General features: G+C 37.0%; 2 protein-coding genes across 8 annotated transcripts; one reads left to right on the forward strand and one right to left on the reverse strand.

Annotated features, from left to right (window-relative positions):
- The first annotated feature begins 3,150 nt into the window (after window positions 1-3,150).
- Window positions 3,151-13,656, forward strand: LOC130729137 (disease resistance protein RUN1-like). 7 transcript variants are annotated; one of them, XM_057580784.1, is made up of 11 exons: window positions 3,151-4,489; window positions 4,734-5,500; window positions 6,524-7,598; window positions 7,704-8,164; window positions 8,794-9,904; window positions 10,150-10,428; window positions 10,567-11,397; window positions 11,535-11,978; window positions 12,113-12,232; window positions 12,432-12,489; window positions 12,571-13,656. In XM_057580784.1, exons 2-11 carry the CDS (start codon window positions 5,037-5,039, stop codon window positions 13,536-13,538), a joined length of 5,811 nt encoding a protein of 1,936 aa, XP_057436767.1. In that variant the 5' UTR covers window positions 3,151-4,489; window positions 4,734-5,036; the 3' UTR covers window positions 13,539-13,656. The 7 variants fall into 7 exon arrangements, with proteins under 7 accessions (XP_057436767.1, XP_057436775.1, XP_057436759.1 ...); XM_057580792.1 differs by having other exon boundaries at window positions 3,151-3,702; window positions 4,277-5,500; XM_057580808.1 differs by having other exon boundaries at window positions 3,152-4,489; window positions 5,155-5,500.
- A 3,653-nt stretch (window positions 13,657-17,309) lies between these two features.
- Window positions 17,310-19,772, reverse strand: LOC130738836 (uncharacterized). The gene is made up of 11 exons (XM_057591007.1): window positions 19,617-19,772; window positions 19,248-19,515; window positions 19,078-19,174; window positions 18,851-18,972; window positions 18,686-18,770; window positions 18,462-18,594; window positions 18,274-18,338; window positions 18,003-18,123; window positions 17,662-17,898; window positions 17,480-17,560; window positions 17,310-17,396 (listed from the first exon to the last, which is right to left on the reverse strand). Exons 1-11 carry the CDS (start codon window positions 19,770-19,772, stop codon window positions 17,310-17,312), a joined length of 1,452 nt encoding a protein of 483 aa, XP_057446990.1.
- Window positions 19,773-20,103: the final 331 nt, after the last annotated feature.

The following is a 20,103-nucleotide window of genomic DNA, read 5'->3' on the forward strand; positions in this document are numbered from 1 at the left end:
CATCAAGCTAAGCAGTTCGTTACCCGAGGCACCATCAACGAGGCTATCAATGCTGGGAAGGGGATAAGAATCCTTTGGGCATGCCTTGTTTAAGTCCGTGTAATCCACGCACATTCGCCATTTTCCATTCGCCTTCTTCACCATCACGACGTTCGCCAACCACGTCGGATATTTCACCTCCCTGATGAATTCCGCCGCCAGCAACTTGTCTACTTCCTGTTGAGCCTCTTTTCCCTTGTCTCCGCCCAAGCGCCGCCTGAGTTGTAGCGCCACTCCCTTTGGCGATTTCCTCGATATTGTCCAGCACCGGAACGATTGTCCTGACGTTCATCGCCGTGACGCTCGTCTCCTCGCCCATCGCGCATGAAGTGTCCCGCACGAATCAACTTGTCAATCTCCCGCTGCAAAGTCCAACAGTTGTTCGTGTCATGCCCGATGGACCGATGGTATTCACACCACTTCTTGGGATTGGCGTCTCGTGGTTGATATTTTGGGGCTTCTGGCTCATCCACTAGATGTGCGTCTCTCGCCTCGCGGAGCATATCTGTTAAATTGGTATTCATCACCATGTCAGTCTCGTCCCGCTGGCGATGAGACTTAGATTGCCAAGGCCGGCGCTGTTCATAATCATCGCGCCGTGGATACAACTGTTCCCTGGACGGTTTTACCACTGCCTTTCCTTTATCCTCTCGCTGCCGCATGCCATCCCCCTTGCCTTCGCCATACTTATCTCTTTTCGCGCGCGTGGGTGACGTGTCGCCTTTTTCCAGTTTCACGCGCTATCTTTTGAAAGCGTCGTCCTCCTCATCAAGAATATAAGTGCTAGCGCGAGCACGCATCTCTTCCATTGAACGTGCAGGCTTGCGTGTCAACTTGCTGTTCAACCTTCCCGGTAACAAACCATTCTTGAATGCTAGAGCACAAGCTCGAGGCTCCTCATCCTCTACCTTGACCGATGCAGCGCTGTACCTGCTGATTCTTATTCGCCGAGAACTGTACTAGAAACTTGGATGAGAAGTCTTTGAAATTTGAAATCGATCCGCGCGGCAAAGTTGTGAACCACGCCATCGCCGTCGATTTGAAAGTCGATGGAAACATCCTGCACTTCATCGCATCTGATGCCGCAATTATCACCATCTTCGTGTTGAAATACAGAAGATGATCCTTCGGGTCAGAATCCCCGCTGTAAGAATCTAGAACCAACATTTTCATATTATCTGGAATCGCCACATTCTCAACGTCCTCCGAGAATGGACGGAACTCAGCTACGGAATCCGCTTCTCTGCCTCCATCGTCTTGTTGCTCGCGGCGGTAGAAATCCAACTGAGCTTGTAAATGCTCATTCCGCTGCTGGATGTCGCCAATGCTGCGCATCATATGTCGCCATTCCTCCTGCGTCACTGCCGGTTGTCGCTCCGGAGTAGGTGAATTCTCCGGTGAGCGCTCCGGAGATCCGATCTGCGAAGGCGATGGAGGAGGTGGTGGTGATGGAGGAGGAGAAGGCGGAAAAGAAGTGCGTGTAGCCTGTACTCCCGCTGTTCGCATCGGAGAATCCAAGACAACTCGCTGAGGCCGTCGAGGCGGCGAGATTTGCTGTCGCACCGGCGAACGATGTTGCTTCCTGCGTCGAGTCTCCATCTAAACCAGGAATGACACAAACTCGATCGGAAAACGAACGCTGGTCACAGAATCAGAATCGAAAAACTGTAGAATCGCCTAATCGTAATCAGAAATAGCCTCTTGCACAATCAATCCACGTGAACGGGAGTAGAAAGTTTATCGATCCCCACAGACGGGGCCAAATGTTCTTGGAATGAACATTAAAGGGAGGGATAGTACCTAGTGAGTGGAAGAATGTGCTAGAGGGAGAAAGAGAATGAGAGAGAGAGAGTGCTGAATTTCATATGTTATTTTATCAAATGAGCTCTCAGAGTCCCTTACAATTGGTAACTACCTCCTATTTATAGAGCTTGGGCACTACCTATTGGGCCAATTGGGCATCCTAAGTTGAGGCCCAACTTGAGGCCAGGCTTTCGCCCTTGAGCGGGCTGAACCCTGAGCGTCGCCCCTCTAGGGGCTCGCCCAGTCCACTAACGTTATAAGACCAATACCTCTTCTTCAAGGTCCCGCCATCAAATTGGAGCCCAATTTAAAGCCGTTAGTCTTTGGGCGTTACTTGCTGGTAACCCCTTCTATATGGGATTGGGTTGGGGGTGGTGGCTTGAGTCAGGCTTGAGTCGGGGTTGGGGTTGTGGGTGGGGAAGAAGATGATAATGAATAAAAAGAAGAAACATGAAGAGGAAAGAAGCAAATAGAAAATTTAAAAGAAAATATAAAAATATTTTTGTGTTTTTTGTTTTTTAATATTCATTTTTATTTTTTTAAGTAAATTATAATCCATGTGTGTCAGACATCAGTGACATGTTAATTAATGAGGCCACGTCAGCCAAGGTCGTCTAAATTGGGCTCCAATTTGATGGCGGGTCCCAATTAACACAAATTAGAACAAAAGGTAAAAATTGCTCATTTTAAACAAGGAGAACCCAAATTGCATAAGCACTAAACATCAGGAGCCGCAACTACAATTAAACATTTTTTTATAGGCAAAATTTATGTTCCAAGATCCAAACTTTGGACCTTCTCCTTTCTAAATCTTATGTCCTAAGCTTCTATTGCTTGAACTATAGTTCGGGACACCTAAGATGATATAGATAAGTGAATGACTTGATATTATTTCCTAATCTATACTTATTCATTTAGTAATTGCCAAAAAAAAAAATTACATTAAGCTAAGGATACTATGTAGATGAGATAAACATGATTTTATAAGAACGACAATTTAATCTCTCATCATAAGGGTAGAATAAGAATATTATTAAACTTTTTCCTTTGTGTCAGTTTTCATTAGGTTGTTCAAGATGAATCAGACTGAACCGAACCGCAAAAAACGAGTCATTTTTTGCAAAAAAATGGGTTGGTTAGCCGAAAATTGGTTTTCGGTTAAAAAAACGGTTTCTGGTGGTTTAGATTAGTCGGTTCCGGCTTGAGCTCCGGACTGACCGAGCCGACCAAACCAGATTTTATTAAAAAAAAAGAGCCTAGCCCAAATCTCATGAGAACCCTGACCTTATAATATAAATACTATCATTATCCACATTGTGCCTCCCAAACCCTACCAGCCACCACTTCTCCCCTTAAACCCTAGCAGCCACCATGCGACTCTCAAACCTTAACCGCGATAGCCACCAGCCCACCACTTCTCCTTTCTTCTTGCTGTCAGCATGGACTTCCGATGAGCTACGCCACCACATCCGCTTCTCTCTTCCCCTCGTCGCAACGACCCTCTAAGTCAGCGCCAACCACCACTTATCCTCTGTTGCCTGCTTCACCGTCATCAGGTTCGAGGAGGAACCTTCACGCGCTTCTTTTCTTTTACTGCATCTTCCTTAGATCTGAGTATGGAAGTTGAAGACGATATCAACAGATCTAGGTTTCTTCCATCTGTTGCACTTTCATTAGCCTCAGATCTTTTGCACAAGTGAGTAAAGCTCGACGAGGACAGACGAGAAGACAAAGAAGACACTCACGAAGATGAGGAGTTGAAGAAGACGCTTGCTAGCAGTTTGCCTTACTATTTCATAGTGTCACAGGGGATAAATGACATTGAAAAATAGTCCAGGTGTTCTTATTTGAATGAAAGTGGTACTTAACACAACTATTGTGCTTTGTTTTAATTTGTGAAATTTTGTACTCATCACTGGAAAGCAAAGAATTTCTTCCTCTTCACTATTCTTTTCCTCATCGGTTACCATTTAACCGATCTGATTAACCCGTACCCACAACACCCGAGGTCCGACCAAACCGACGCTTTACACGGACGGTGGCAGACCTGGGTTTTTGGTGATTTTCACCGAACAAAACCGACGCCAGCGGCCAAAACCAACTGTAACCGGCCAATGGACAACCCTAGTTTCATGCCTCATTAGAGAGGATTTCTGAAACTATGGGGTTCACATGTTTTTTTGCCCCTTCCACTTGTTTTCCATTGTGATCCAAACAATAAAAAACTCCCCTTTTCATGTGTAATCCTTCCATCTAACTTCCTTCCTTTCATATTACCGAGAAACAAACGTAGAACAAGAGAAAATTACATTCACCTCTCGTGAAGTATTCTAAATTCATTTTTTTGGTTGAAGCATTCTAAATTCTAATACTTCATTGAGCATCCTTTGTAAAATCTAATTGACACAATTTACCCCTTTTCTAACGGGAGTAGACGGTGACCGACTAGCAGACCTTCACCATTTCAGCACTCACCTCCACCAAGCTCCTTGTCGTCACCCTCCTCCCGGAGCTTCTTGGCCAAAACCTGTCACCGGTCCTCCACAGCACCACCCTTCACCGCCGCAAACAACCACACCGCGCCTCGGAGTCGGAGCTGTCATCACGTCGCACCTGACTTCGTATTCACACAACAAAACTAAATCGGGTATGAAATAATTGCCTTCCTTAACCTCCTCCTATTTTAATTCACACACGTTCCTCCATTCTACCTCTCTTCATTCATTCCCTCTCTCACATTCCATTGCTTTTAATTTGGTTGTTGCAAAGTTTCTTGGTTGTTAATTTTTTGGCAATCGAAACTTGAAAATGCTAGAATACCTCCAATAGAGATTGTCTCTCTCTGATAACGATAAGGAATGTGAGGGATTTTGAATTTTCACAAATTACAGGGGTGTGGCTGCAATTTCCACTAACAATAAATATATGAGAGATGTAATTACTTTAAGACGACTAGTTTGACTTGGACTGTACGAGAGTTGCCAATAAAAAGGTGTAAGGTGTGGCGTTCCAATAACGTGTAGCACGTTCTTGGGCGTGCTTGGGAGAGACATGTCCACTTAATATCATCTAAGAACTTCTGAAGATCAGTCTCATGACGGTCGGTATGGAATACATTATGAAACCAAAATGAAAAGGCGTGGCTTCATCTTACCTGTTTCCTCTGCTCTGCATATTTTCTTTCAACTCCATCCATGTTTTCCTTAAGATCTGATCCCTGTCCAGAGTGGATCTACGATGTCCTTTTGAGTTATTGTGTTAATGATGACTCTGCTAAATCTTTTGCATCACTTCTCTACACCACTCTCACAGAGGCTGGAGTTGATGTTTTCAAGGACGATGGCAAGCTTAGAAGTGGCGATCAGATATCATATTTCTCCTCAGTGCTTCATGCAATCGGAGTTTCTAGAATTTCCATCATTGTTTTCTCAAGAAACTATGCTGCATCTCAATGGTGTATGGAAGAGTTGGAAAAAATAATGGAGTGCCGCAGAACCATATCTCAGAGGGTAATCCCTGTATTCTATGAAGTAGATCCCTCTGATGTATTTATGCAAGAAGGTGCGTTTGGAGAAGGTTTTGAAGACAAATTGATAAGTTGGAGGGCAGCTCTCAGTGAAGCTAACAACATATTAGGACTTCACTCAGTGGATTCAAGGTAATCAAGTTATATTTTGCATTTGGTTTTGATTTTTGCTCTCCATATTTATGCTTTTAGGCTCTGATTGGCATATCTAGCTGATCACCACCCGGAAGCGGTAGCATGTCCTTCCCATCAAATGTTTTTCGCGAGATTCGAATTCGTGCACTCATTCTTACGTGAGTTTAACTTGCTTATCACTAGACCAATACCTTGTTGATATTTTATACTAATTTAAAAATAATTATTACTTTAAAAATAAGGTTTAAGCTAGTTGAAATATCTTGTCAAACAAAGCCTTTGTTACTATTATTAACAATGTGATTTTTAAATGAAAATTGTTTTGTTCACACTTGTAATAATTGCCATGAGACTAATCTCTCAACCCCACAGTCAGCGCTCTAAGCGCTAGGGGACCAAAGAGTTATTTTCTTGCATTTTCTTTTCTTTTGAATGATGGACTGAAGCACCCTAGTGCTCCATATTAATATATTTGGCTTATAAAAAAAGAGAAAAGAGAATAATAAGAGTGTGAATATATCATTACTCTTTTTAAATATCCCAAAATATATACCTCCTTCTTCTAATTTTTTTCATGTTACAACCTATTTTATTTTTTATTTTCATTTTCTTCTTATGTTTTTTGCTCATTTGGGACCGGGCATTTTTTAATATTTTTCTGGGCTGGGGTTGACATGATAATTTGAATTCAAAGAATGTATTTCCTACAGTGTTCTTCACTTCTTTGTTCACTTAGAATAATTAAATAGTTAGTTTTATATGATTATTATACAAATGATTTGATTTTACATGTAAAATACAATTGGGAGAGAGAACTTTTTGTCCACTGAGTTGGGATTGTACATGTTAAGGCAGACTTGCTAGCAGAGAATTGCTCTTTGGTTCACATTCTGTTAGAAATCATACGTTAGATCCACACACCACCACAAAACCCTAAGCTTAAGGTGAAAGGTGGGTGTGATCTAAGTTATATATACACTCTTTCCTTTTCTAATCTAGGCAATGTGGGACTCGTTTGAGTCACCACTTGTTATTTTCTATTACATTCTATAGGAGGGAACACGACGAGATCAACAAAGTAGTTGAAGATGTTATGGAAGATGTTAAGGCAGACTTGCTAGCCTTCAGACAATCGAAGGATCTAGTGGGGATAGAATCTCGTGTGCAAGATGTGGTTCGACTGCTGAACAGCCAACAATCACAACATCCACAAATACTAGGGATATGGGGTATGGCAGGGATAGGTAAAACAACCATTGCCAAAGAAGTTTTTTCTCGAATTGGTCATGGTTTTGAGGCTCTTGTATTCCTTAATAATGTCAGGGAATGCACACTAGAACATGGGTTGCTTTCTTTACAGCATAAGCTTCTTTCTACAATCTTCGAAACAGAAGAACTACAGCTACATTCAATTGAATCAGCAAAAAAGATACTGCGGGAAAGACTTCATGATAGAAAAATACTTGTTATACTTGATGACGTGAATGAGCCAGAGCAGCTAAATGCTCTGTGTGGAAGTCGTGACTGGTTTAGTTCGGGCAGTGTTATAATCGTCACCACAAGAGATAGGCGTCTACTCAAGACGCTTGGAGTTGACCATGTGTATAGAGTGCCAGAGCTGGACCAAATTGAGTCTCTTGAGCTTTTTTGTTGGCGTGCATTCAGCCAAGCAAGTCCTGGAGAAGATTTTGTTGAACTTTCCAGAAAAGTAGTTGCTTACTCTGGGGGATTGCCACTAGCTCTTAAAGTCACTGGGCGCACTGTGTTTGGAAGTGACGCATCAGAGTGGAAGAGTCTGTTACCCAAACTCAAAAGAGATCTCGATCACAAACTTTACCGAGTTCTAAAAAGTTGTTTTGATGATTTAGACGAGACAGCTAAAGTAGTAGGCCTTGATATAGCATGTTTCTATAGCGGGATGGACCGAAATGAAGTGATACAGATGTATGCATTTTCAGCAGAAGTTGCATTACAAGTTCTTCAAGACCAAAGCCTTTTAATTATTAATGAGAATAACAAGCTCAGAATGCACGTTCTGCTGCAACATGCGGGAAGAGAATTCCAAAAGGAGAAGGTGTTGCAGAAGGTTGCTCTGGTACGTATAGGTTATTGTGTGTGTGTGTGTGTATCTTCAACAAGAAGAAAACTGCTAACTAACACTATATCTAAATGCTCTTTGATATTTTATTTTTAATTTCAGGGAAAAATCTACGACGTGTTCTTGAGTTTCAGAGGGAAAGACAGTCGCCCAAAATTCGTTTCACATCTCCATACCTCTCTCGAAAATGCTGGAATATATGTTTTCAGAGATGATGATGAAATTCGGCGGGGAGATACGATCTCAGACTCATTACTGCGAAGTCTCAGACAATCTAGAATTTGTATTGTTGTTCTGTCAAAACATTATGCTAATTCAAAATGGTGCATGCTAGAGTTGGAGAACATAATGGAATATCGCCAAACCATGGGTCTGGTGGTTGTGCCAGTGTTCTACGAGGTAGATCCCTCAGATGTACGTCATCAAGCAGGTGAGTTTGGAAAAGCTTTTGAGGATCTTATAACAAGAACCTCACTGGATGAAGAAGACGACACTGTGCAAAATTGTAGGACAGCACTCCTTCAAGTTGGTGGCATAGCAGGTGTTGTCATCATAAATTCCAGGTAGTTTAGTTTTAGTTTTTTATCTATATATTTAACCTTATGAAAAAAAATTAAACCTGTGTTTTGATTTTTGTGGTATTTCAAATTGTCTAACATTGGAATATCATCCAAAATAATTGAATGTCTCTCGGAAGTGATTTTTGTGCAATGCCATGAAATAAAATTTAATTTTAGTGTACTGTTTTACTTTTATAGTGATTCTTTTAATTACTCCAACACTGCTTCTACCATGAACCACAACTTGGCAGCTCTTTCTTCTTTCCCATGGTTCTCGTTTTATGCAATGGCAAATTGGCAATCACTCAAAGTCAAATAAGTTGTCTTTTCTCTCACATGTTACCCCTCAACATTATAAATTGAAAGTTGAAACGAAATTAGATTTGATGTGTGAAAAACTTAATAATAAGTGTCAATTGTTTATTAGAGAACAGTACCAACAAAACATATGGTACTGTACGTAAGTTTTGTCCTAGATCCACCTGAATAAATAAGATGTTCACGTGGATACAAGCGGAGCTGTCAACTTTTCTCAATTAGATCTCCTCTTCTTTTGTATTTTATGACCACCCCAGTTTGTATAATGGTAATATGATCATTTATGCACTAATTCTAGGGTTCATATTTTACAGGAACGAAAGTGAGGATGTCAAGAAAGTAGTTGAAGATGTTACTGATTTGCTTGGCAAGACAGACTTATTCGTTGCTGAGCACCCAGTGGGGGTAGAAGCTCGTATTCAAGATGTGATTCAACTTTTGCATAGTCATCAATCCAAAGCTCCTTTGCTACTTGGGATATGGGGGATGGGGGGGCTGGGCAAAACAACCATTGTAAAAGCTGTTTATAATCAAATTCGTCGTGATTTTGAGGCTAAGAGCTTCCTCCTAAATGTCAGAGAAGTTTGCGAACAAAATAATGGTATAGTTTCTTTACAACAGAAGCTTCTTTCTGATATCTACAAAACAACCAAGATAAAGATAGATAATGTTGAATCAGGAAGAGTGGAATTGAAGAGAAGACTTAGCCAGAAGAAAATATTTCTTGTGCTTGATGATGTCAATAGATTGGACCAACTGGCTTCTTTGTGTGGAAGTTGTGAATGGTTTGGCCAAGGAAGTAGAATTATCATCACAACCAGAGATGAAAATATAGTCAGCAGGGCATTTGGAGTTGAGCTTGTATATAGAATAAAAGAAATGGATGAGAAGGAATCTCTTGAGCTTTTTAGTTGGCATGCATTTAAACAACCAATTCCTGGAGAAGGCTATGCTGACCTTTCAAGAGATGTAGTTGAGTACTGTGGGGGATTGCCGCTAGCTCTTCAAGTAATCGGGTCCTTTTTGTTGACTAGGAGGAGGACTACAGAGTGGAAGAATGTGCTGGAGAAACTCAAAGTGATTCCCAATGGTGAAGTAATGGAGAAGCTAAAAATAAGTTTTGATGGTTTAAGTGATGATGATATTAAAGAAATATTCCTTCACTTAGCTTTTTTCTTTATCGGGATGGACCAACATGATGTAATTAAGATATTGAAAGACTGCGAGCATTTTGCAGAAATTGGAATAAGTGTGCTTGTACAACAAAGCCTTGTAACTATTGATAGGAAGAACAGGATCGGAATGCATGATTTGCTACGAGACATGGGAAGAGAAATCGTCCGCAAGAAATCAGTAGATGGGGGCAAGGAGCCTAGTAGATTATGGCATTACCAGGATCTGGATTTTGTATTATCAAAAGATACTGTAAGAACTTCCTGCATCTACTGTTTTTGTTTCTAAAATATCTAAACTCAGAGGATGCTAAATGACCTTTGATGACCCAGTTATTTCTTGTCCTATTTTCTCAGTAATTGTGAATATATATTATCTTTGATTGTGAATCGTCTTGTGCTACTTGGTTCCCAGTAACAGATTATGGGCTTCAAACCTCTTAGTTTTATTCAGTTGCACTAGTAGATGTGTCTCATTTTGTTCATTTTGTTTCGCAGAGAAAGACAGATGTTCAGGGACTGACTTTGAAGTCTCCAGAAATGGATACAACTTATAACTTCGAAGCCAAAGCATTTGAGAAGATGGATAAACTTAGATTGCTTCAACTTGCTGGCGTGAAAATTGATGGAGATTACAAGTATCTTTCAAAAGATCTTAGATGGCTTTGCTGGCATAGATTTCCTTTAAAATACACACCAACAGACTTTCATCAACAAAGTTTAGTTGCCATTGACTTCAAATATTCCAATCTGGAACAAGTTTGGAAGAAGTCCCAGGTACAAGTTATAATTCTTTTTTTTATACTTTTAAAGATAGAGTTTAAACTGTTGGACGTCTTTAGATGATTTTTTTCTTTTTTCATCAAATTTTCCTATGCTGTTGTCAACAAATATTTTTAAATTTGTTTTATGTAGTTGCTGAAGAAGCTGAAATTTCTGAATCTTAGTCATTCTCCTAACTTGAGACAAACTCCAGACTTTTCAAACTTACCAAATCTTGAAAAGTTAGTACTTAAAGACTGTTCTAGTTTGTCTTCGATTTCTCATACTATTGGAAATCTCAATGAACTGGTTCTGCTAAATTTGAAGAACTGTACAAGCCTTCATTCACTTCCAAAAAGCATCTATAAGTTGAAGTCATTAAAAACTCTTATTTTGTCTGGATGTTCAAAAATTGACAAGTTGGAAGAGGATATAGAACAGATGGAATCTTTAACCATCCTGGTTGCAGATAACACTGCAATAACAAGAGTTCCCTTTGCTGTAGTGAGATCCAAAAGCATTGGATATATTTCTTTGTGCGGCTATGAAGGATTCTCACGTGATGTATTTCCATCAATTATACGATCTTGGATGTCTCCAACTAATAATATTTTATTCCAAGTTCAAACATCTTCTATGGGCATGTCATCCCTTGATATCTTGTATGAACAAAACAGTAGTTCATCAGGTCTATTCTATGCTCTAAAGGATCTTCAGAAGCTTCGACGCCTTTGGGTGAAGTGCGACTCAGAAGTTCAGCTGAATGAATGTGTAGAAAGAATTTTGGATGCACTAAAAATCACAAATTGTGCGGAATTAGAAGCAACACCAAGCACATCTCAAGTCTCAAACAATAGTTCTGCTTTACTTGATTGTCACAATCAAGTTCGCATTTCAGGGTCAAAACTTTCGTCGACTTCTCTTTTGATACAAATGGGAATGAACTGCCGTGTCTTCAATACTCTTAAAGAAACTATTTTACAGGTTCTCTCTCTGTCTTTCTTCTTTTTACAAGCATAATAGTACAAATGAGTTTATTTTATACATCACAATTTTAAAATGTTTTATAGACTTACTCATGTTGAATAATTTAATTTTATACATGCATGTACACTGTACAGATGTCCCCCATTGAGTCTGGTTTACTTCCCAGTGACGACTATCCTGATTGGTTAACATTCAATAGTGATTGTTCTTCTGTAACTTTTGAAGTCCCTCAAGTGGATGGGCGCAACTTGAGGACAATCATGTTCATTGTCTATTCTTCTTCCCCAGACAATATCACATCAGAAGGCCTGAAAAATGTGTTGATGATAAATTGCACAAAGAACACCATTCAGCTCTATAAGAAAGGTGCATTAGGATCCTTTAATGAAGAGGAGTGGCAGAAAGTAGTATCAAACATAGAACCTGGTAACAAAGTGAAGGTGGTTGTCTTTTTTGAGAAAGAATTCATTGTGAAGAAGACATCAGTTTATCTCATATATGATGTGCCAACTGACCAAAAGACAGAACACTGCCATGAGCCAGATAAGAGTGTTCCTGTTTCCGGTGGTGATGAAAATGTTAGTAATAATAGGCTAAATTTAGGCTCATTCTATATGATATTTTTTCATATTGTTATGCAAGTAAGCATTGATTCAACTCTTTCTTCAAAATAGTGTTAAAAGTTTTCCTACTCTTTATATATTTGTCTCAGGACTTTTCTCAACCTGAAGGTAGCAACGCTGATCCACCTCCTTGCTTAAAGAAAAAGAAAATCAAGCATAAGGATACTCAAAAACCAATTCCTAATGACATTGTTGAGAAATTTCCAGAGGTAAACTCGTTAAATTTATCTTTTAAAATATTTCCAATTTGAGCTTTGAACTTTGTTCTTTTTACTTTTTTTCAGTATAAAACCACAGAATCCTTCTTCTGTAAAATTTCAAACTCGAATTCCTTCTTCTATTTCTTTTTCTTTGAGCTCTGATGGCAGTTTGGAAGTTGACCATTTATTTTTGGCTTTGGCTTTGTAGATACCTGGAGGTGAAGCTGTATATGTTTATAGAGAGGCTGATCGAAACGTTCCCCCAGGTCCAAATTTTTCTTTAAACTCTGAACCTTATGATTTTGTCAATTATGAACCAGTCACATTAACTCCTAAAATTCCTGTAGAAACTCAAGGTCCTCAAATTCCTCCTTCTGGTATTCCCACTCGAACCAACATAGAAGTTCCTTCTCCTCCAATAGAAAATCCACTCAAAGAAGCTGCTGTTTCTGAAAATGAGCCTCTTCAGAATCCATTTCCAAAGATTGTTAATCCTTCAGGTCCAACTTCTGAAGCTCAAATTCTTGATACTTTGAATGAACCAACTGTTCAACAACAAGAATCTCCTCCATGTCCCTCTTTAAACATAAAAGATTATGAAAAGATGCTTGAAGATGACCCCTTTCAACTTATGATGAAAATCATTTCGAAAGAGATTCATTTCTCTGACACTAAACAAATTAGCACCAAGACTTCTGAGTCTTCAACATCTACTCCTCTTCCCATGTTGATCAACCAACTGAAGGAGCTTATATTTTCAGTGGACTTAATCGAAGCATTACCGTCGAACACCTTTCTGAGCAATCAAATTCGGAAGGTAATGGATGAGATTGAGGTTCATCAAGATAAACTCAAAGCTTACCGAGATATAGGAGTTGGAAATTTCTGTTATTGGTACAATGATCTTACTTCAACCATAGATCAAATAAAAAATTCAAAACTCTTTATATTCCAACTTGAAGCTGATCAGGAGGAAATTAGACAAAAGTTAATGAAAACTCGAAGCAAGTATGATGGTGCTATTGCTGCAGTTTTGATGGGGGCTTCGAGACGTTGTGAAATCAAGAATGAAATTCAATCACTCAAGCAACAAATTTCTGAGCTTGAGAAGGAAGATGCTTTGATTATTGAGGAAGAACTTAAATGTGAGGATCAAAAGAGAAACATCATTGAGGAAATCAAAGTCTTATCTAAAGAGGCTCTTGAGAAAGGTAAAGAAACTGCTGCCCTCCAGAAAAAGAAGAAGAAGCATGAATCTGTACTTGAAGCTCTTCGAAAGACTTATGAAGAGATGAAGTTCAAGCAAACTTTTTAGTCTATAATCTGTGGTTTTCCTTTCTAAGAGTTGGTCTTGTGAATCTCTTGTACATATTTGAAGCCTATAACACTTTTTTAAATTTTTCTATAAAGCTTTTGATGGAACTGCCCTGAAACATTCTGGAAAAACAGATGTGAATTTACTTTGAAGAGCGTCCAATTTTAAGCTCCATCCTTGTTGGCCTACCAAAAGAGTTTCCAATTTGCATTCTGAGAGGCCATCGGAGCCTCCAAATACTTTCATGGAGTGCAGTTACCTCCAATTTACACTTGAATCAAATTTGTTGCCGAAAGATGGCAAACAATGATAACAACAACTAACAGAAGCACATGGATCCCATTTTCCCCCAAGTGCAATTGAAATAGGTTCCATAATAATTTCTTTGGAAATAATAGTATGCATTAAAAATCCTTCACTGATAAAATTAATGAGTACACTATAAGTTCTCCTAGAACTATGGGGTACCATAAAATACAATTTTTCATAATAAGGTTGATATCAATATAATGAATGACCTTACCAATGGGTGCACTAGCATACACAATAGGGAAAGCAAAACCTCAAATGAAATATATCAAGACTAGTGTGTTTCACCCGTGCGTTGCACGGCGGATTTTTATTTTCAGATTTTACCTATCATGATTGATATAAAATAAACAATAGTTTCACAAAAAAAACAAAGATATGATTTTCGTGATTGAAATACAACGATGACAAAAATGTTATAAATTGAAGATTTAAGTACAGGTAAACAAACAAACAACACCAATTAACGAACGATATAGTATTGGAGTCAACTACTATTTAAAATATATAGATTAGTCTAATGAGTAGATGAATGTCTTGATAAAAATCTTTAAAGTTGACTATCTAGGGAATTCAAGTCTTCTCAAACCATGAAACTGCAAATACATAGATTTATGTAGATTAGATTAGGTTTATATGGTAATAAACAAAACTTAGTTTCAATGAACATTAAAATAAAAAAAAATTCTTTCAAATATAACATTGGCTACTTTGAATACAATTTTTTTAGTTAACTCATATTAAATGTTGGTTCCACTATGTAAAATGATGAAGATGTAAAGATTGATTTTTGACTTTTCTGTTACAAAATAATAACTAATTTTAAGATTAAATTCATAATGTTATAAAAAATAACTTAGATCATTAGAAAACGAACCTTTTAGATGTTGTCAAACACTTCTTTCGTATAAAACATTCTTTGTTGCGTTTGAGAGGTTTCCTTCATCATCTAAAATTAATAATTTGAGCATTTTTCTTAACTTCACTCTTGAAAGAGCAACATAGAGCTGACCATGAGCGAAAACTGGTCTAGGCAGATATAAGCCAACATGAGATAACGATTGACCTTGAGGTCATTCAAAGTTCAAAACTTTACCACCGAATGGTTTATCATAACCAAAGTTCAAACGGGTTTTCATGAGGTCATTCAAAGTTCTATCTAATGCTTCAAAACAATGTTTGTTCAGCATTGGTGCTTCATCTCATATGATCAAACTTGCCTTTTGAAGTAATTCAGCCTTTTGAGATCCTTGTTTGATATTACATGTTGATATATCATTAAGTGATATAGGAATAGAAAACCTTGAATGAGCAGTCCTCCTTCCAGGCAACAACAAAGAAGCAATACCACTTGATGCCACGTTCAAAACAATGAGTCATTGTGATCTAAAACCTGAAGACAATGTATTCCACACAAATGTTTTCCCCGAACCTCCAAATCCATATAGAAAATAAAACCCTCCATCGTCGGACAAAACTGAACTCATTATTTGTTCATACACTTTAGATTGCTCAGCAGTCAAAGATTTTAACGGTGCTTCATGTGTATCGCGCATTTCTTGTTTACAGTAATTCAACTCGTCAGCAACAAACTTGTTTTCAAATTGTAGTTTCAGAATATCTAGGATACGACATACATGGAAATTCTTTAAGTGACCTCCCATTGCTGTGGTGCTCAATTTCAATTAAGCAGAGGTTCATGAGAGCATTATCCTCTATTCGAAGACCTAGAATTATATGCATGTTATTAGTAATGAAACATTAGTTCTCTTATGAGATCGGTAAATGAAGGAATGTACAAAGAAAAATTTCAAGTAACATAGAAAATATGTTAAAAAATTTAGATAAAAAAATTAAATTGTGCAATACAAAGTTGTAACTATTGAAAAAATGTGTTGTCAGAGTGTGGTGTATTTTTTTAAAAAAAATGAGGAATCATATTTATTATTGATTAAAAATATTCTAATAGAATATTAAGTTGTGAGGTTAGTGAGGTGGTGGTTATTTGGTTAAAAATGTGTGTTGTGGATTAGTAGGGTGGTTATTCAATTTTTATTAAAAATTTATTAGTGTTTTATCTTAATATTCTATCCGATTTTTTTTTTATCAATCATTTTGGTAGTGTTTCATGGGATCCATAGTGAAACATTATATTCAACGTGGTGGGATGAATATCAGCAAGGGAAGAGAGATGTGAGGTTAGTGGGTGTCAGTTATTTAGTCCAAAATGTGTGTTGCTAGTTATTGGGGTGTTTATTTTAACAATATTAAAATATACCATTTATTTTGTTTAAAAATAAATTTTATTAAAAAAAAAAGAATTCACATTGAATTTTAAGTTGTAAGGTTAGTGGCGTGGTGGTTATTTGGTCGAATATGTGTTTTTTTACGGGAAAATGAACTTTCATTAATGCATCAAAATCAAATCAGCAGAGAGAACACCATTAATATCTAATATGTGTTAGTGGGTTAGTGTGGTGGTTATTTTAACAACATTAATATCTAATATTTATTTCGATAAAAAAAAATACATTTTTTATTGAAAAAAATAATAATTCGAATATATATTAATTTCTGGGGGGTTTATAAAAAAAAATTTATGAGGTTAGTGGGGTTGTGGTTTTTTGGTTTGAAATGTGTGTTGTGGGTTATTGGGGTGGTTATTATTAATAAAATTAATATAAAATATTATTTTAATAAAAAATATATATCAAAGAAAATAATGACGGTGAGGTTTAAATCATGAGTAATGAGTAGTGTATATTGCTAACTTAAACCTTTAATAAATGATAAGGATTTTTGGATCATTGAATGATAACATGAATGACATTCATGTAGTCTCTTCTTAAAATAATTATTAATGTATTTCTCTAAATTTTTAATTCATGTATTATTTGTTTCGGCAGTTTTTTTTTTAAAGAATAAGGAAATCACTCAACACACTTTTGAATTCATTGCACCTCCATTTTATGCTTCTAGTTTATGGCCGAGTTATTTTAATTATTTCGCATTCCCTATGATTGGATGACCAAGTTTAAATTTCTTTACTTAGATAAAACATTGATTTTTCAATTTTTAACTACAATTCCTAATTTTAATTTGATTTATTTAGATAGAAATGTGAAAGCTTCATTTTTAAACCAAAAACGAAAATGAAATGGTCAAATGATCCTTTAAATTTGCACGAAAATTTAAACATCTTAAATTAAAATAATATATCAAGTTCTTCATAAAAAACATAAGCCAAATACTTAAACAACAAACATAGCGACTAAGCCAAATACATGAAAACATGAAATACTTAAGAAACAAACATAATGCCTAAAAAAGGAACATGAAAAGTTCAATACATAAAATTAACATCCAAAATATGATTTGTCAATTTTTCTCCTTCTTAATCTTCTTGATCAGCTTCTTCTTGTTATTAGTTGAACCAATTCCTTCATTCTCCGAGTAAGTGCTCTACTTGCATTGGGGAACTTCTTCTTTTTCTATGTTAGGATCAACAACATCGCCACTCGCAGCAGCAACAAACTCTTCATTAAGATCCTGTTATGTAGTAAAAACTTAGATAACAACATAGTTATTAAAAATAAAAATTTATACTAAGTAAAATAGATAGTAGATGTAACCTTGGCCAAACTGGGACTCGCGTTTTCAACACTCTCATCAGATGTAGGTGTTTCTAGCAATAGTAATGGAGGAGTGTCGTCCTATAAGCAAACAAAAGATAACAATAATATGTGAACAACACATTTTCAATAAATAAACTCAACAAATATAGGAAAAAATGATTCGCAATGAGCCTAGTTACATTAGGAGGAGGGAGAGCTTCCTTGAAATGAGCAATTAAGTCGAGATCTGCACATATTTTCTTGACACGATATGATGGCTCAAACCTGGAGCCGGGATCTCCACAAGTTTTGTTGACACGATATGATGACTCACACCTGTAGCTTGAAGTGTTGTTAACTTCAATCCTAAAGAGAAAGGTCTTTTCCAACAACTTAAGTAATTCAACAGGAGTTGTAGAGCCAGAGCCAGCATGATTCTGTCACCAATTAAACATTTAAGCACTAAGACATGCGAAAAAAGAGAGTACCAGTAGTATTACATTTTTTGATAAAATTGCACTTTGATCTCATAAACACATACCTTTGTTGACGAATCAACCAAGTTAGCACAAGTAGTTTCAAGAAGAACACTCGCTTCTTTGTCAAATATGACCAATGTAGCAATGTCATTACCCTGCTTTACTTTGACTTGCAAACGGAACCTATAGTATCACCAAAAAAAAGGAAAATTAAATGGTCAAGAAATTTAATTTTCTTCACAAAATGGAATAGGTAGTTCAATACCTAGGGATCATGGAAAAATAATGACGGTTACAGTTATCACAAAAATACATTTTCTCATCCCAAATAACTTTTTTGTTGCACTTGCAAGCTTTGTATCACCAATTATTCCCCTCAGGTATCTGTATGATGGTCCCTAACACAACACAGCATGACTTCTACATAAAATGACCTGGTTACTTAAATACATTTAAAAACAACAAAAGAAAAAAAAACATAAATAAAAAATTATTTTTTTAGAAAAGAAATATTGATAGACCTCATCCATGGCTCTAATTTGCTCGAAAGTTTTCATATCTGAGAGTTTTAAGAACTCTTCATTGAGTGAAGGTTTTGAAGAGTCGGACAGCTGAGTAAGCATCTGAGATCTAGGTTCATTCATCTCGAAAAACCTATTGCATCAATAATTATGTCAATTGTAATGAAGCCATAAAATTAAAAAGTTAATATGCAAATGAGCATAAGTAATGAATATGGTCGTACTTGTCCCTCACAGCAGTAGCTTCAGGAATCTCAGGATTAAAGAGGATCCGTGTTGTAACATATGCATTTTGCAGGCTTTGTTGACCTACACAATTATTTTAATATGTTTATAAAAAGAAACATTGAACACACCATATATAAACAATTTTTTTTTCCCGAACATACCTTTAAAAGGCTCAATTTTTGCAAACTGGATTAAACCCACAACGCCGCTCAGATCGCGTGAAGATAAAGTAGAGAATAGCTCTTGGACGTAGCTTCCAAAAAATGCACACTCAACTTTCACTCTGTTTTCAACAAAATTATGATTAAAATTATTACTCACAATAATTCGTTAATGAATTCAAAATTTTAATAGATTTTGCGTTTTTGTTCAAAATACTAATAATTACCCTTCTTTTTCAATCTCTATGGTAATCCTCTTTCTCACTTGATGATTTTTTTCAAATTCCTGCTCGCCGCTTTGGCCGGTAAGGATCCCTATCACATCTGCGAGACAAACAAAATATGATAGATCACAAATAATTGTACGGATGTATACAGTTTTAGTTTGAAATCTCACCGACTAACAGTGTCTGATCTGGATGATTGAACATGAGATCAGAAACAGAAACAAATGAATAAGGACTCTTAGTGATGGGATCGTCGGTTAGGGTTTGAACAACCGAATCAAAACCAAAGATTATCCTGTGAGCATGTGTCGTTGTACGAAAATCCAGAGCGCTATCGCCAACACTGAAATGTGACAACATGTATACTCGACCCTCAACTAACAAAGGATTAAACTTATAAACATGAGTCCTTTGCACTGTGCCATGGATCCTATCACCCTATAGATTAAGAACATGTAAGTGAACGGAAAAAACTTAAAATTTTAAACTAACATCGAGTCAAATAGATATATATTTTTAAAACAACTAAGAAGACGAACCTTTGCATCCATTAAAACCAACTCCATCGAATTAGGAAGTTTTGAACGATCGAAACTTGGAGTCATCCACTTCCGCACCACCTTCACAATAACTCCCCACACATCCTTTTCCTTTGAAATGGAAGAAACATCGTCAACAGTTAGACTAAGAGCCATAACAACTTTTAGATGGAAAAGTGATGGATGAATTATGAAATCACATGAGGAATTTATAGAAGTGTTTCTCAAGGAAGTTTATCTTTTTTTGGCGGTTGATTTTTTATACATGGTATACATGGTGGGTGGTTATCAAATGTAAATGATGGTGGGAGTTTGGAGGTAAACCAACGTGAAAGTTGGTTTTTTTTTAAACCATGAACTTTGGAAGGAAAAAAAAAGAAGTTTAGTAGGAAATAGACGTGATTTTATACATGGTATACAATATGGGTGATTATAAAATGTAAATGGACGTGGTGGGAGTTCGGAGGTAAATGGTTGGTTTTTTTTT

This window comes from Lotus japonicus, chromosome 1 (assembly GCF_012489685.1).
Source record: "Lotus japonicus ecotype B-129 chromosome 1, LjGifu_v1.2".
Lineage (NCBI taxonomy): Eukaryota > Viridiplantae > Streptophyta > Magnoliopsida > Fabales > Fabaceae > Lotus > Lotus japonicus.

Coding starts and splice junctions, on each gene's coding strand:
- LOC130729137 (XM_057580776.1), top strand. CDS start 5,037: ATGTTTTCCTTAAGATCTGATCCCTGTCCAGAGTGGATCTACGATGTC. Junction 7,599..7,703: donor TGTTGCAGAAGGTTGCTCTG/GTACGTATAGGT, acceptor TTTTAATTTCAG/GGAAAAATCTACGACGTGTT. Junction 11,398..11,534: donor TTAAAGAAACTATTTTACAG/GTTCTCTCTCTG, acceptor TACACTGTACAG/ATGTCCCCCATTGAGTCTGG.
- LOC130738836 (XM_057591007.1), bottom strand. CDS start 19,772: ATGGCTCTTAGTCTAACTGTTGACGATGTTTCTTCCATTTCAAAGGAA. Junction 18,339..18,461: donor AAATTAGAGCCATGGATGAG/GTCTATCAATAT, acceptor GTGTTGTGTTAG/GGACCATCATACAGATACCT. Junction 17,561..17,661: donor AAGCTCTCCCTCCTCCTAAT/GTAACTAGGCTC, acceptor GTTTGCTTATAG/GACGACACTCCTCCATTACT.